This window comes from Balaenoptera musculus, chromosome 3 (assembly GCF_009873245.2).
Source record: "Balaenoptera musculus isolate JJ_BM4_2016_0621 chromosome 3, mBalMus1.pri.v3, whole genome shotgun sequence".
NCBI classification, from domain to species: Eukaryota; Metazoa; Chordata; class Mammalia; order Artiodactyla; family Balaenopteridae; genus Balaenoptera; species Balaenoptera musculus.
In genome coordinates, this window is record NC_045787.1 from 155,382,145 (window position 1) to 155,398,705 (window position 16,561).

At 43.4% G+C, this 16,561-nt stretch overlaps 1 protein-coding gene across 4 annotated transcripts in view; it reads right to left on the minus strand.

Moving 5' to 3' along the window:
- Window positions 1-15,067, minus strand: part of NLRP3 (NLR family pyrin domain containing 3) — a 54,286-nt gene extending 39,219 nt beyond the window's left edge. For 2 of the 4 annotated variants that reach the window (XM_036849416.1, XM_036849420.1), the window contains exons 1-7: window positions 15,004-15,067; window positions 14,477-14,797; window positions 10,744-10,848; window positions 8,452-10,228; window positions 4,822-4,989; window positions 1,636-1,806; window positions 429-599 (exon numbers count right to left, since the gene is read on the minus strand). In XM_036849416.1, the coding sequence (XP_036705311.1) occupies window positions 429-599; window positions 1,636-1,806; window positions 4,822-4,989; window positions 8,452-10,228; window positions 10,744-10,848; window positions 14,477-14,753 (2,669 nt within the window). In that variant the 5' untranslated portion in view covers window positions 14,754-14,797; window positions 15,004-15,067. The remainder of the gene's footprint in view (window positions 1-428; window positions 600-1,635; window positions 1,807-4,821; window positions 4,990-8,451; window positions 10,229-10,743; window positions 10,849-14,476; window positions 14,798-15,003) is intronic. The other 2 variants (XM_036849418.1, XM_036849419.1) reach the window with 2 other exon arrangements.
- Between the last annotated feature and the right edge of the window lie 1,494 nt (window positions 15,068-16,561).

The window sequence follows — 16,561 nt, forward strand, 5'->3', positions numbered from 1 at the left end:
AGTGCAAGAACAAAGGATTACGACACCAAGAAGTCTGCAACAACCACCTACGCCCTTCCCTCAACTTGCCTTTAAAAATGTTTGCTGAAACCCTTAAAGGAGTGCAGGGTTTTGGGGTACATGAGCCACGCATCTCCTTGCATGGCCCTGCAATAAACCTTTCTCTGCTCCAAACTGCAATGTTTCAGTTTGTTGTGCCTCACTGTGTGCTGGGCACACGAACTTGCATTCAGTAGCATAGACATAACTAACTTACTAGCAGTGGGTAGTATCTAGTGCTTCAAACTACTTCAGATATTGTCTCTTCCATTCTCTACCCTCAACTCCACCTGATTAATCTTTTTTAGAATAACCCCCGTTCACATTTTCCAAACAATACATCCCTAAAGATAAGTTGCTTTATTGCTGAGACACTCATGAAGACTTACCCCAGTTTCTGCAGGTTACATTGTGGATTCTTTGCTTTTTCACATAAAATTCCAACTCCTGAGTCTCCCAGAGCATTTTCCCCCAAGTAGAGTCTGGTCAGGGAATGGTTGGTGCTCAGGACAGATGCGAGATCATCACAACACACCGATGTGAGACAGCAACTGACCAACCTTCAGAGATGGCAGAATGTCACAACACTTCTCTCATGCCACTCCCCACTCTCCTGTGACTCAAGAAAGCACTTGTCCTGCCCTTGCCTATAGTCCAGTCCACACATGGAAAGAGTATATCCAAGCTCTTTATTAACTTTTTGCTTCTTTTTCTGGTTGGTATAATAGCACGTAAACACCTTCCAAGCCCATGCAATGTTACAACATCTTCCCAGATCTCTACATGTATTTTTATTGTGGTAAAATATGCATAACATAAAATTTACCATTGTAAACATTTATAAGTGTTCATTTATAAGTGCTACAACTCAGTAGCACTTAAGTACATTCACATAATTGTGCAACACTACCGCTGTTTATCTCCAGAACTCTTTTCATCTTCCCAAACTGAAACTTTGTACCCATTAAACAATAACTCCCAATTCCCCTCCCCCGAGCCCCTGGAAACCACCATTCTACATCTTGTCTCTATGAATTTGACAATTCTAGGGACTTCATATAAGTGAAATCATACAAATATTGCCCTTTTTCTTCTGGCTTATTTTACTGAATATATAGTCTTGTTTTGCTTTGCTTTTTTATAATAGCCACCCTAATGGGTACCATTTTCAAGTGCGTTCTTGTCTTCTTCAAAATTCAAGTCTCCCAGAAGCATTTAATGAAGAGCTGCATAGAATGTCAAGTGTCTGCATTGCTTTAGCATCGTTTTTCCTATTCTGTGTGGACCAAGGCCCTGTCATCAAGTCCCAAAACTCTTCTAAAGCAATGCAGTACATTGGCTTTATTTTCTCAGCCAGGTTGTAAATACCTTAAAGGCAAGCATGACATTTTTGCTTTTTTAAGTTCCACTCCAGGACTGAGTTATGTGGCTTTTCCTACGACAAACACGAACTGAATTAATTATTGACAAACACCCAGAGATAAACACAGGGAATCCTCTGAGCAGCAAAGGCCATCCTCACACTAAAATTCTAAACCATCGTGACTCATTGAAGCCACAGCTCATACTTCTTGAAGGGAATTAGTTCAGACTCACCAGAGCTTCTTCAGATTGCAAAATAGATGCCTCAGTCCCACACACAAAAGCCTGATTCCAAAGTCTCCCAGGGCATTGTGGCTCAGATCCAGTTCCACCAGCTTCTGGTTGTTACTCAAGACCGAGGAGATGTTGAAGCAGCACTGATGGGAAAGACAGCACTGCCCCAGCCTTCATGCCAAGCACAGAAACAGAAAACGTCAGAACGTGGGCGGCTTTTCTGTCACGGCTTTCTGGTCTACGTTGGTTTTTAGCACCAGGAAGGGGCACTGTGTTCTCATGTTACAAAGAGAAAGTTATAACTAAATTCTTTTTTTTTCTTCCCTCGCCCCGCCACCCCTAAATTTTTTAATGAAAGAAAGAATTATCTTATCAGAACTCCTGACTACAGCTCAAGACGTATTGGGAAGTTAGGTGTTGGGCTCACTGGCTCACGGTCTGAGACCACAGCTGCCAGTGAACGCCCTCCAAAAATAATGGGCCTATATATGAGTATATTATCGGCAAGTTCCAGTTTTGTAAATGAAAACAATGGTGAACCTATGGGTTCCACCTCTTTACCACATGTTCCTAACAGCGGAAACTCCTTCAGGTGGATACTATTCTCTCTAGGGTTGTACCCATCTACCTTTTCTCTTTGCCAACCTTGTCCCTGCTATACTGTTTGATGATTTTTTTTAAATTAATTAATTAATTTATTTTTGGCTGTGTTGGGTCTTCGTTTCTGTGCGAGGGCTTTCTCTAGTTGTGGCAAGCGGGGGCCACTCTTCATCACGGTGCGCGGGCCTCTCACTATCGCGGCCTCTCTTGTTGCGGAGCACAGGCTCCAGACGCTCAGGCTCAGTAGTTGTGGCTCACGGGCCCAGTTGCTCCGCGGCATGTGGGAGCTTCCCAGACCAGGGCTCGAACCCATGTCCCCTGCATTGGCAGGCAGATTCTCAACCACTGCGCCACCAGGGAAGCCCCTATACTGTTTGATGATTTAATCCCAGCCCTTCATCTAAACTGAAGGAGCAAGCAGCTCTGATTCTTGATTTGCTCTACACACACACAAACACACACTCCGTCACCACCATCACCACCACCAACAACAATTAGTCCCTATCAGAGGAGCAAGAACAATATTCCAGCTCATCTCCAGGTGAATAGTTCAAATGTCCTGGAGCTCGTTGGATCATCTTTTCTGCCTCCATTTCCACACCAACTAGAAGCGAATGGATAATAGATCTTATCTGCAAAACATCTCATTCTCACCCATGTCTCCCCATTTGTGTCTCACTTTCTGGAATCACACAGGGGCACCCACAGGGGCGATGGGGAGAGTGGCATGGGATGATGGTGGAGAGGAAGGTTAAATGTCAAAGCCAGCCAGAGCCTTGAAGGCAAGAAGAACATTTTATAATTTGTCAAAAGAGCAAAGAAAAAGCACCTAAGCATAGAAATGCCACGATCAAAGTATAATTTTCTAAATAACACTCTGTCTTTTGTACAGAGAATGATTGGTGAGTGGCAAAAGTAGATGCAGGGAGACCAAACAGCCAATATTCATTCAATATGTATTTTGGGGCATGAACACATGGTAAGAACAATGTCTCCAGACATTATAGAGACAATTTCAGAACAAACATGAATCCTGTCATGAGAAGTTTATGGTCTTAGAGTCTATTGCACTATCCAGGCAAATCACGGTGGTTGTTGGACCTGGGCTGGTGGAGTTGAGATAGGCTGGGACCTGGGACTCTTTACTGCAGTGCTTGCACCTGGACAAATATCTGCTCAAGCAACAGAATACAAAGAAACTATAAGGGACTAAACATAACTGCATGCATGTGTGCAGTTGGGGCAAATTATGAACAATAAGATACAAAAAAGTCAAAACCCAACTGCCATTTCTGAGGTGCCAGGAGCAAAAGCAGGGTACTGCGCATGATCCCTGCACACAGCACCACCAAGGGGGTGGCAGACCACCTAAGCCACGCCTCTGGCCAGACCCCTGGATCTGCCCCTACTGTCACCCCATTTAAGGGACCAGCTCGCCCCCCACTCAGGGAGCGAGCAAGGGCACCTGTAACTTGTTTTTGCTCCCTTGTGCTGTAGCATGAGCCCCAATAAAGCCTTGCCTGAATTCATCATCTGGCCTCTAATTAATTTCTGTTTATTAAGGAGTCTAAGGACTCTAGTCAGTAATAGAGTGAGGATGAGGAAAAGTGGACAATGGTTTGTGTAATAGGTAAAATAAGACTGGTGATGGTGTGGTTATGACGAGCAAGAGAGGAAGGAATGAAAATGTCCTGGAGTGGTGGGCTTTAACACTGGCTGTGTAGCTCATCAAAAATGCAGATGTGTGATGGAAGAGGGCTGGAGGGATGGCCCATACAGCTGTGTGCTCAACTCAGGGCATGCGAGTCTGATTCACAGTGTGGGCTCACAGTAAGCATTTTATTAATAAATCTACAAGAGATTCCCTGTGACAATTTAATCTATGAAAAATATTTTGATGGGTTCCAGCCCAGGTAGCCATTGCTGTATTTGATGAAACTCTTCAAATCTCATCTGTAAGCATGGCTAATGAAGAAATGGAAGATACTGAAAGTCACGTCCTTTCATAACACCAACAAATGACTTATTTTCAGTTCCCTTTTATTCTTCCCCATCTTAAACTTCCCAAACAACTGTCTTCCAATCAATTTTGCCTTCCCACTTACTATGGGCTGAATTGTGTCCCCCCAAATATTTCATGTTGAAGTCTCAACACTTAGGACCTCAGAATGTGACTATATTTGGAGACAGGGTTTAAAAAGTAATTAAGTTAAAATAGGTCATTAAGGTAGGCCCTAATCCAACATGACTTGTGTTCTTGTAAGAAGAAGAAATCAGACACACACAGAGACCATGTGAAGACACAAGGAGAGGACAGCCAACTACAAGCCAAGGAGAGAAGATGCAGAAGAAACCAACCCTCTGACAACTTCATCTTGGACTTCTAGCCCCCAGGACTGTGAGAAAATTAATTTCTGTTGTTTAAGGCTCCCAGTCTGTTGTACTTTGTTATGACAACCTTAGAAAACTAATCACTAATCTGGTCCTTCTTCTCCCTTTCTCTCTCTCTCTCCCTCTCTCTCTCTCTCACACACACAAACACACACACACACACACACACACACATACACACACACATGTTCTTACCACAATCTGCGAATGTTACATCCAGGTTGATGGAGTGTTTCACATAATACCTTCATCCCTGGATCTCCCAAGGTATTGCCACTGAGGTTCAATTCAGTGAGGTTCCAGTTATTGCTCAGGACTGAGAAGATGCCCCTGCAAATGCTGGAAGTGAGATAGTTCACCAATCTAGAAATTGGAAGGAAGGAAGGACAGAAAACAAAGTCAATCTCTAAGAATAGCAAACTGAAGCTAGGGGCCAGGAGTGGCTGACACCAGTTCAAAGGCCTCCTGGGAATTAAGAAATGAGTCACAGAACCAAAGATTGTGCACTGAGGAATGAAAAAGGCCAGAGGAGCCTTGGTAAGACTGTTCTACACACCTATGATTCAAAGAGCCTGTGATGAATGGATAAAGAAGATGTGATGTATACACACACACACACACACACGCCACACAATGGAATACTACTCAGCCATAAAAAAATAATGAAATTTTGTCATTTGCAACAACATGGATGGACTTGAGGGTATTACGCTAAGTGAAATAAGTGAAAGACAAATGCTATATGATATCACTTATATGTGGAATCTAAAAAATAATACAAATAAACTTATTTACAAAACAGAAAGAGACTCACAGACATAGAAAACAAAGTTACGGTTACCAAAGTGGGGGGGAGGAATAAATTAGAAGGTTGGGATTAACATATACACACTACTATATATAAAATAGATAACCAACAAGGACCTACTGTATAGCACAGGGAACTATATTCAATATTTTGTAATAACCTATAAGGGAAAATAATCTGAAAAAGAATATATATATATATCTATATATATATCTGAATCACTGTGCTGTACACCTGAAACTAACATGACACTATAAATTAACTATACTTCAATTAAAGAAATAAAAATTAAAAACTAAATTAAAGGGTTTCCCTGGTGGCACAGTGGTTGAGAATCTGCCTGCCAATGCAGGGGACACAGGTTCGAGCCCTGGTCTGGGAAGATCCCACGTGCCGCAGAGCAACTGGGCCCGTGAGCCACAATTACTGAGCCTGCACGTCTGGAGCCTGTGCTCCGCAACAAGAGAGGCCGCGATAGTGAGAGGCCCGCGCACCGTGATGAAGAGTGGCCCCCACTTGCCACAACTAGAGAAAGCCCTCGCACAGAAACAAAGACCCAACACATAAATAAATAAATAAACAAATACAAAAAAAATAATTAAAATTTAAAAAACTAAATTAAATTTAAAAATAATGAAATTTTGTCGTAACAACATGGATGAACTTAGAGGGTATTATGCTAAGGGATATAAGTGAAAGACAAATACTGTATGATATCACTTATATGTGGAATCTAAAAAATAAAACAAACTAGTGACTACAATGGAAAAGAAACAAACTCACGGATATAAAGAACAAACTAGTGGTTACCAGTGGGGAGAAGGAAGGGGGAGGAACAAGATAGGGGTAGGGGATTAAGAGGTACAAACCACTATGTGTAAAATAAATAAACTATAAGAATACATTGTACAACACAAGGAATATAGCCAATATTTTATAATAGCTATAAATGGAATGTAACCTTTAAAAATTGTGAATCACTATGCTATACACCTGAAACTTATATAATATTGTACATCAACTATACCTCAATAAAAAATAATAATAATAAAATTAAAAGTAAAAAACAATTAAGAAAGAGCCTGTGACTTTGGCTGACTGTGAATACCCTCTGGCCCTTCCCTCAGGCATCCTTCTCCTCCCTCAACAGTCGGCTGTCCTGTCCATGGCCCTGGACACTCTGCTAAGTGACCCAGAGACCAGTTCTCACATTGGCTACACAATAGCATCAGCAGTGCTCTCGAAAATCCCTAGGCCAGGCCATAGGAATAGAGTCAGAACCTCTGAGGTGGGACCAAGCATATTGATATTTTTAAGACTTCCAGGTGATTTCAAAGTTCAGCTCTTGTTAAAATGCAGATTCTGACTCCATGGATCTAGGATCAGGCCTGCAGTCCTGCACTTCTAACAGGCACCAGGTGGATGCCCATGCTGCTGGCCCTTCGAAGGCTCTAGAACACGCAAAGCAAGCGCCTGCCCTCAGAAGAAGGTAGCTGTCATCTAGCAAGATGGGCATCAGGCTCTTCATCAGGAGTTTTAGTCTGAGTCTCTGCCAGCCTTCCTCACAGCCGTGTGATCTTTGTCAGATGTCTTGTTTACTCAGCTTCAATTTTAGAGCCCTAGAGAGCAGACCTTCTCCTCTTAGTCCCCCTCTCTCTTTCTCTCCCTCTCCCATCTTCTTTCTAGCTATTCTGAACTATTTGCCATTGTCAAAATGTACCCTGCTTTCCCACCTCCCACCCTTTGAACCCACTATTCCCTCAATCTGGGTTGCCCTTTGCACATCCATGGCTCTCTCATGCCCCATCGTTCAGGGTCCGGCTGTTCAAGGGCTCCACACATGTGCTTCAGGTGCACTCCACCAGTGTTCTTGCCAAAGCCCATCCTCTCTACCAACTGCCCTTGTTTCCTTCCTGTCCCCACAACCCAACTGTAAGTCGCTGTGAGCAGGACCTTGGTCTTAGCCTCCACTGAAGCCCCAGCGGGTGGTCCTTGATGACCCGACAGTAAATAGAAATGTCATCCTGGTAGTGGTGCTGAGGCAAAGAGAGGGAGCTGAAAATTTATTGCTGCCAGTGAAAGGGTCAGCTCTCTTTCTCCTGATTTTTGTCCTATGTCAAGTGTCTTCTATAGCGGTTAAACCCAAGCATTCACAGAACAGCCACCTCCCCACAGCCACTGTAGCTGTGGCAGTTTCTGTGCAAGGACTTAGAAGTCAAGTAACTCAATCCCTTCACTGTACACACACAGCAACTGGCGTCCAACCCCCTAGCAAGTGGGTGAACAGACCCTGAAGGGGGTGCTGTTGATGAATGCCTGGCTGCAAACACAAGGTGGGGGCCTTGGAGCACTCTCTCCTTTCCAGCCCTATTTCCCTCGATTTCCCCTCATTGGTTGGTCCAGTGAAGCCATGTCCCTCCCCATTTTCTCCAACATAAGTACTCTTCCTCAGATCATATTCATGCTTTCTTCATACAAGAACCCATTGCACAAATCCCTTTACCTTCTCCTCCACTCACGCACATCTTATCAATCCTTCACGGCAGGCTCAAACTCCACTCCTCCAAGAAACCTCCCCCAAGCATCCAATGCTGAGGGCCCTCTGTCCTCTGTGTCCCTGGGCAGAGTCAAAGGGGTTGTTTTGCCCCTTAGGTACTGATAGGGTATTATGCACTAAAGCCCCAAGTACATTACAAGCAATTTGAGTTTACGAACATTTTTATTCCATTCTTTCTCCCACAGAATGCCTTGTGCTAAATTGGCATCCACCAAACATTTGCTTTTTGTTTCATTGGCTTTTTTCTCATGGCGTTTGTCCACCTACCCTTTCTCTACTAGTCAATATCTGCCAATGAAGGGGTCTGGTAGAAATGAGTGGTGGTGGCATTATTATGTAGTTGTGGCAACTGCATTTGCAAGACAGTTGAGAAGGAAGGAGAGAGAGCAGGTGTCAAGAGATAGGTGGTTGGAAAATAGAAGACATATACTACCACCTGCCTGAAGCAGAATCTCCTTACCGCTGAGAATATGCAACATGAGGATCAGAGAGGACACAATCGTTCACATCAGAGTGTTGAACTTCCTCCTCTTTCTCCTCCTCCGCTTCCTCCTCCTCCTCCTCCTTGGATGAGTTATGGAGCAATCTCAGGGAAAGTGATTCCACGTGGCGACAGTTCTCAATACAAAAAGAAGAAACCACATGGTCCATTCTGGTGGAGAGCTTGATCTCAATTTTGGGGAAATAGCCCATGGCCCTTTGCACAAAGTCCTCCTCCTGCATCTCATACAAACAGTAGAACAATTCCAGCTGGCTGGGCTCAATCTGTAGCATCTTGGCCTTGGCTTTTGCTTCAATCCATTTTAGCAACTCCAGCCTGATTTTCTGAGAGATCTTGCAACTCAGTTTTTTCTCCAAGTAGGAGGTTCTCTCCTGGTTTATAAGGCCAAAGAGAAAACGGACAACGAAAATCAGATACCCTTTCTCAAACTTGCCATAGTTTTCGAGAAGGACCGTCACATCTCGGTTGGGAAGCTTCAAACTACTCTGCTGCATGCTCCTCATCTCCCCCTGATTCTCCTCTTCCAGCAGATAGTACATGGCAGCAAAGAACTCCTGGAACGTCATGTGGATGAAGCTGTAGAATTTCTCACAGTCCACTTCCTTTTGGAATAGGTTCATCCTCAAGAAAGCAGACACATCTGCCTTCTGCAGGCCATGATTCCTGAGGTCACACTCCTCAAACAGGATTTTCTGGTTCCAGATTCCATCTGCAGCCAATGAACAGAGACCCCAGAGGGTGGCAGAGTTGTGGTGCTCCTGGTTCCCTCCTTGGGACTGCAACAAACTGGAGAGGAAGAAGATATACACGGCAGTGGTGGTCTTGGACGTCCGGGCAAGGCTCTTGCCACTGTCCATCTGCTGTTTCAGCCCAGTGCACACGATCCAGCAGACCAGGGGAATAAAGCACATGGTGAAGAGGATCTCATTCTCCTGAATCAGCCTGAAGGCTTCCCTGGCTTGCTGCTCATCTGAGAAATACTTAAAGAAATATTCCTTCTTTCTGACCTCTGAGAAACCCAGGATCTCCACGTGACGAGCCCGGCCCAGCAAGTGCTGAAGTTTCTCCAGGGCCACGGGTCTTGTGGTGATGAGCAGAGAGGCCTCGGGAAGCAGTCTTTTCCTGATGAGGCTGCTCAGGAGAATGTCTCCCCGCTCCACCTTCTGCCAGTTGGTGCAGAGTGCTTCTGTGTGCTCATCAAAGGCACCTTGCAGCTCATCAAAACCATCCATGAGGAACAGGATCCTGGAAGGCTTGCTCACAATCTTGCCTATGGGGGGGTTTGGGCCAGGGCAGCAGCTGGCGATCAGGTCCCCCAGGCTCCTCTGCATCCCAAGGCTCACCTCCCGACAGTGAATGTAAAACAAATAGTCAAATTTGTCCTGGTAAAGTTCCCCTGACGCCCAGTCCAACATGATCTTCCTGGCCAGTATTGTCTTCCCAATGCCCGCTGCTCCCTGGAATACCACCGTGTGCACAGGCTCAGAGTGTTGGTCCTCAGGATCAAAAAGCAATTCCAAGTTCATGGAACTCACGGGGCCATCCTGCATCTTGGCTGAGGTCCTACCAATGGCCAGGAGCTCATGCTCTCTCTCCTGCTGGCTCCGGTGTTCCTTGATGAGACGCAGCCTGGTGAAGCGTTTGTTGAGGTTCACGCTCTCACCCAGACGGGCATTCCTGTCTTTGATACACTGGAATCTGCTTCTCACATATTTTCTGTACTTCTTACAGTAATCTGTGGCAGAGACAGAAAGTTAGATTTTGGAAGAAGCCTGAGCACATCCACCAGAGATGAGCTATCAGCAGGGGCCGGTGGTCTATAAGGAATGGTAACTGGAATTGAGGAATGGGAGTTGCAGTTTCTCTCCACTGCCTGGGTATGAACAGCCCCAGAAAATCTAGGGTGTCAAAGTCTTCCTAGACACGGTTAAACAAAAGAACAGCAAAGCGTCATATGAACTGGCCCTGGCCAGAAGATCCTTTTTATTCAATCTTACTCCTTTAGGTAGTCTTCAGCTCATGCCTGATAAAACCTGAAACACTCAGTTGCCTCCCCTTGGTTCTGGGACTCCAAGGAACCATGCAAACATAAATCTATTTCTTACGCTGAAGTGGATTTCCTGAGACAGGCCTTTTCACCCTAAGGAGCAGGAACATGTTAGGATCACCAAATTATCCACCTTCCTAGCTTCAAGTACCTACAGAACCAGGTCTCCAAACCCAACTAGAAGTGCCACCCCCATTGCTTACCTTTCTTTTTTTTACAAATAGAGATTCTGGAAAGGTACCCCAGTAAACCCATCCACTCCTCTTCAAGGCTTTCTTCCTGGCTTATCACAGAAACGTTTGCATTGTCTGAGAGTAAAAGGAAGAAAAATTCAAAGCGTCAAAACCCAGGACTCCTGATTAAGATGACATCATTGAGATCCAATATCTAACACCTGGCATAGGTCAAAGGCACCTGCCCTGAACATCTCCCAAACCAGAATACAGCTCAGTTGCATGTCCAGTTAGGGGCATTCCTGTACTCCTAATTTCAAAGCAATGGATACCACCCAGAATTATGTCCACACTGTATCCAGTCTTGGAATCTGTCTCCCAAGCCTGGAAATCAAACAGTAAACATGTGAGGCATCAAGGTTTCTTATCCTCATTTGTCTTTGGCAGACTCCCTCCCTGGTGCTCTGGTTTTGAGGCCATCCCACACACTTTCCAATATCCCCAAGATGGCTAAAGGCCAGCAATATCATCCTTCCTTGACCCCAAACACCTGAAATTCATCTTACCCATATCCTGAGTCTTAAGAGTAAGAATAACCAATCTGGCTTATGTCTATTTCTCTATTTCAGTATTCAGAATCCTGGCTGACTTTAGATTCACCTAGAAAGCTTTAAAAACACTGATTCCAGGACTCCACCTCCAGTGATCCTTTGTCAGTTCTCTGAGGTGGAGCCCAGGCACCATTATATTTTAAAAGCTCCAACATGCATCCACAGTTGAGAATCACAGATCTAAACAATCACTGAGTAACACATCCCAAAGAAGCATCTTATAGGAGAAATTAGACACAGTAGAATAAGAGCTAGGCACCAAGGGAAACACACGGGACAGATAACTTTAGGTGGGCAGGAACCGAAGAGCTACATAAAGGATTCCTGATAGGTGTCTACTTATTCTGAATGGCAAAGCTGTTAATCCAACACACACAAAACCACAAAACAAAATCTAAACATTAACTCAAACCAAGACTACAATTTAATTCTTACCTAAAACCTAACCCTAGCCAGCACCCCCCATAAAAACAAAAAAATTCTAACCCTAGTTATCATTCTTCCACCCCACAACCCAGATGTAAAAGCCAAATGGCACAGTGGTTAAGAGCCAGGCTTCCACCAAAGACACACTTGGCATTGAATCCCAGTCTTGGCTCTGATTAGAACAGAGTCATGGACAACCAAAACCTTTTCCAGGCTCACTTCACATGGTTGTGCAACCAATCTCCAGAATTATTTTTCATCTTGTAAAAATGAAACCTATACCCATTAAACAACAATTCTCCATTCCCCATTCCCTGCAGCCCCTGGCAACCACCAGGGGCTGTGACTGGCTTATTTCACTCAGTATAATAAAACTGAAAGTTCGTTTGAAAAAGCACAGGCTTCCTGGGGTTCATGTGAAGAATGAATAAAATCCACAAAAACTGCTTAGTGAACTACTTCTGCCACTATGATTATTATACTTTAAAAGGGTTTTTGAGTATGTAAGTACTGACACATTTATAACTGTTATTATACGCAATTTGTTTATAACATCCTACTGGTGTACGCCCTTGCCCTCATGCCCCCATATTATTTTTATCTCCCTCATTAGACCCGTATTGCTTCCCCAGTTCACTGTGCTTCTGACCTGATGGTTCATTTTTTTTTTGCCAGTATAAATACATTTTAATTGACTTTAGACATGTCAGTATGGACAATACAGGGTTGGAAGAAAAAACAGGGTAAACAGGGTAAACATTCATTAGAAAACAGAAGTTTAAATATATAAAACTGACTTCAAATGGCATGGATATACTACATACGCACCACCATTTTTGTCTGACCATTTCAGAAACGCTGATTCATTTTTATTCCCCATTTCCGCTAGCTCAACATCATCATCCTGTGATTTTCTAGATTCCTCTGAGCCCATCCTTGTACCCTTCCCTTGCTCAGAACCAGAGCCAGAAGGAAGAACCTCACCCTCAGCCTGTCCACAGGGATGAAGAGTATTTCTTTGATCATTCCAACACCCAAAGTAATGGCCATAGGAAAAGCTTTTCCCCAGAAATTACATAGTTCTATAAGGTGAGAGATTGCCCCCTGAGCCATGGGAAGCAGAGATTCAAGTTTGTTGACTATGCAGGCAGACACATGAGGAGCTAGATGGAGACCTGGAGGAAGTTTCAGGCACAGGAGAGATTTGGATAAAGTGTAACTATTCAGAGAAAATTCCTAGTGGTATATGAGCCCTGACTTAGGTTTTTAAAGAAGTTAGGAAAAAAGTAAACTGCTTTCCTCCATCTTCTCATAGCACTATCATGAGAAGAAAAAAGAAGATGAAGCCAAGATAATAAAACAAGTGATTAAAAAACAAACATACTGGGCTTCCCTGGTGGCACAGTTGTTAAGAATCCACCTGCCAATGCCGGGGTCGCGGGTTCGAGCCCTGGTCCAGGAAGATCCCACATGCCGCAGAGCAACTAAGCCCGTGCGCCACAACTACTGAGCCTGCGCTCTAGAGCACACAAGCCACAACTACTGAACCCAAGTGCTACACCTACTGAAGCCCGTGCACCTAGACCCTGTGCTCCGCAACAAGAGAAGCCACCGCAGTGAGAAGCCCGCGCACTGCAACAAAGACCCAACACAGCCAAAAAATAAATAAAATAAATAAATTTAAACAAACAAAACAAACAAACAAACATACTAACTTTGATTCGTCAAAGGATACCATTAACAAAGTGAAAAGGCAACCCATAGAATGGGAGAAAACATTTGCAAATCATATATCTGATGAGAGGTTAATATCCAGGATATATAAAGAACTCCTACAAGTCAACAACAAAAAAGACAAACAACTCAATTAAAACATGGGAAAGGGACTTGAACAGGCATTTCTCCAAAGATAAACAAATGACTAACAAGCACAGGAGAAGGTGCTCACGTCACTCGTCAATAGGGAAATGCAAATCAAAACCACAATGAGATACCATCTCACACCCATTAGGACTGCTACTATCAAAAATATATAAATATATATATAAAATAAGTGTTGGTAAGGATGTGGAGAAATTAGAACAATTGTACACTGCTAGTGGGAGTGTAATATGATGTGGCCATTATGGAAAACATTCCTCAAAAAATTAAACTAGAATTACCATGTAATCCAGTAATTCCACTTCTGGGCATATATCCAAAAGAATTGAAATCAAGGTCTCAAAGAGATTTGTACAGCCATGTTCATAGCAGAATTTTTCACAATAATCAAAAGCTAGAAGCAACCAGAAAGTCCACTGATGGATGAATGGATGAACAAACTGTGGTATATACATACCACAATATATTATTCCACCTTAAAAAGGAACGAAATCCTGCCATATGTGACAACATGGGTGAAGCTTGAGGATGTTTATGCTGAGTGAAATAAGCCAGATACAAAAAGACAAATACTGTATAATTCCACTTATAAAAGGTACTGGAATAGTCAAATTCATAGAGACGGAAAGAGGTTGCCAGGGGCTGAGGGGAGGGTAGAATAAGGAATCGTTGTTTAATGGGTACAGAGTTTTGCAAGATGAAAAGATTTCTGGAGATTGATTGCACAAAAGTGTGAATGTGCTTAACACCAATGAATCATACACTTTAAAATGGTTGACAGTAAGTTTTATATTATGTGTATTTTATCACAATTTTAAAAAATATACTGTCTTCCTTCCACTCACCCCATTCTGGCTCATCCCTCTTAGCTTTCTCATAAAGGTCTCTCCTGTTGATTGCAGCAAAAATCCACTTGGCCATGGCCCATGCTTTCTCCTCTCCATTGAAATCAATCATCAGAGTGGCTAGATCCACGTGATCTGCTTTCTCTGTCTGACCCCGAGGAAGTGATGTGCAGCCCTTCTGACTAGGATAGTCTTCTAAGTGCATCTTGAATTTCTTAAAGTCTACGTCTTCCAGATCCTCCAGGTAACGAGCCAGCTTGCAGCGGACACTTGCCATGCTCACCTGCAGCCCTGGTCAGAGTCCTTGGGCATAGGTCCACACTGGGAAATCGGGTGGTGAAAACAGCATATGGATAAGAAGTCTTTTAAGAAGTCTACCCTCAGAGAGAACTAAACTATCAAAAACCCAGAAGATTGAAAGGAAAAAAAGAAATCACCAGACTCCACGTGATTGAAAGGAAAAAAAGAAATCACCAGACTCTAACGAGTTGCCATCTTTAGTTTTGAAAAGTGAGTCAAATACTTACCAGAGAGCTTTCCTATTGGCTTGACCCAGGAGTGTGTCCTGAGCCATGGAAAAAAGGTGCCCCTGTGGAGAGAAACAATTAAACCCACAAACACAGTCACATTAACATTGCAATGTGTATCTTAAACCACTTCCTGATACCACCTTGATGTATCACCAAGAGAACTTTGGTCCCACTGATCACTGGTTATGTGTGACCTTGGACAAATTCTTCACTATTCTTCAACTTCAGTTTCCTCGTCTATAAAATGACAGAGTGGAAAATATGTTTTTTACATTCCTTCCAACTGAAAAGACTCTGGTTTCTTGTTTCTGTTTTGAACCAAGGAAAGATGAGTAAGGGACAAAAGAAGAAGGATGCCAGGAATGAGTAAATATGGCGATAACAGAGCAGCATATGCCTAGAGAGAGAAAAGGAGAGAGAACATAAAAGCATGTAGAGGAGAGGATGGTCTGCAATAGCCCTTTTATCAGTCCACTGATTGATAAAGACTGAAATGGGATGGAACTTGGGGTGATAAGGGAGAATAATAAACACATATATTTCTTTAATGTCTCTTTGCAAAAGTCACAATTATAATAATTATTAGAACTCACATTTATTGAGAGCTTCTCATGGGCTAGGTGCTGCCCCGATACACAAAGCCCAAAGATTAAATTCCTAGTCCCATGGTATGGAAGTAGAGACTGAGTCTTAGGCTAAGTGACTTGCCCAGGTTTTCACAGCCAGGAGGGACAAAGCCAGGATTTAGACCAGGGTCATTGATTTCTGAGTCATGCCCTTAACGTTGCATTTTTCTCAGCTTAAAAAGTGTGAGACCGTTTCTTCCACCATTTAAGTAGGTATCTCAGTCAGATAGGAGGAAAAATTATCGAAGATGATAAAAATAAATGGTTAAAAGGCAAAGACATTTTCCCAGGTTTTATCACACACAGTCTTTCATTACAGTGTTCAACAACTCAGTTTCCTAACTAGAGTTTGAGTTCCACAAAAACTAGAAATAAGCTGCTATATCTTTTGATCATACACATCTCCTAGATTTTAGATGGATGAACACATTGGCTTTGTTTGGAATTTATCCCTTCATATTACTGAACTTGGAAAAGCACAACATTAGCCCAAAGACATAAATGATGTTAAAGGAAGGGAGAGGCCCTACGAAGCTTTGGAACTCTCCAAAACGGAATTTATAAAGAACACAGTTTAATGTTCAAGCCATCTCAAACATGTTCATCTCTCCTTCTATCTTCATTCTTGCCTCTCCACTCCTGGCCTCATGCACCCCACGCCAAATCCATTCCCTATGCATCTGGCAGGTGGCAAGAGGGGAGGGGGCACTCCAGACAGATCCACCAGCGCTGCAGACCCTCCCAGGTCTCATTCCATTGATCTTTCCATCCACGTCAGGACTCTGCCTTTCCTCTGTGCTCCCTTATCCCTAACCCTAGTGCACCCCACCTTGACCTTTACCTTCTCTGTCCCTTGGTTTCTAAAATACTCATTTGCTTTTATGCATCCCATCTATCCTCTCCCTGGGGGAATGATTGGCAAATATGCT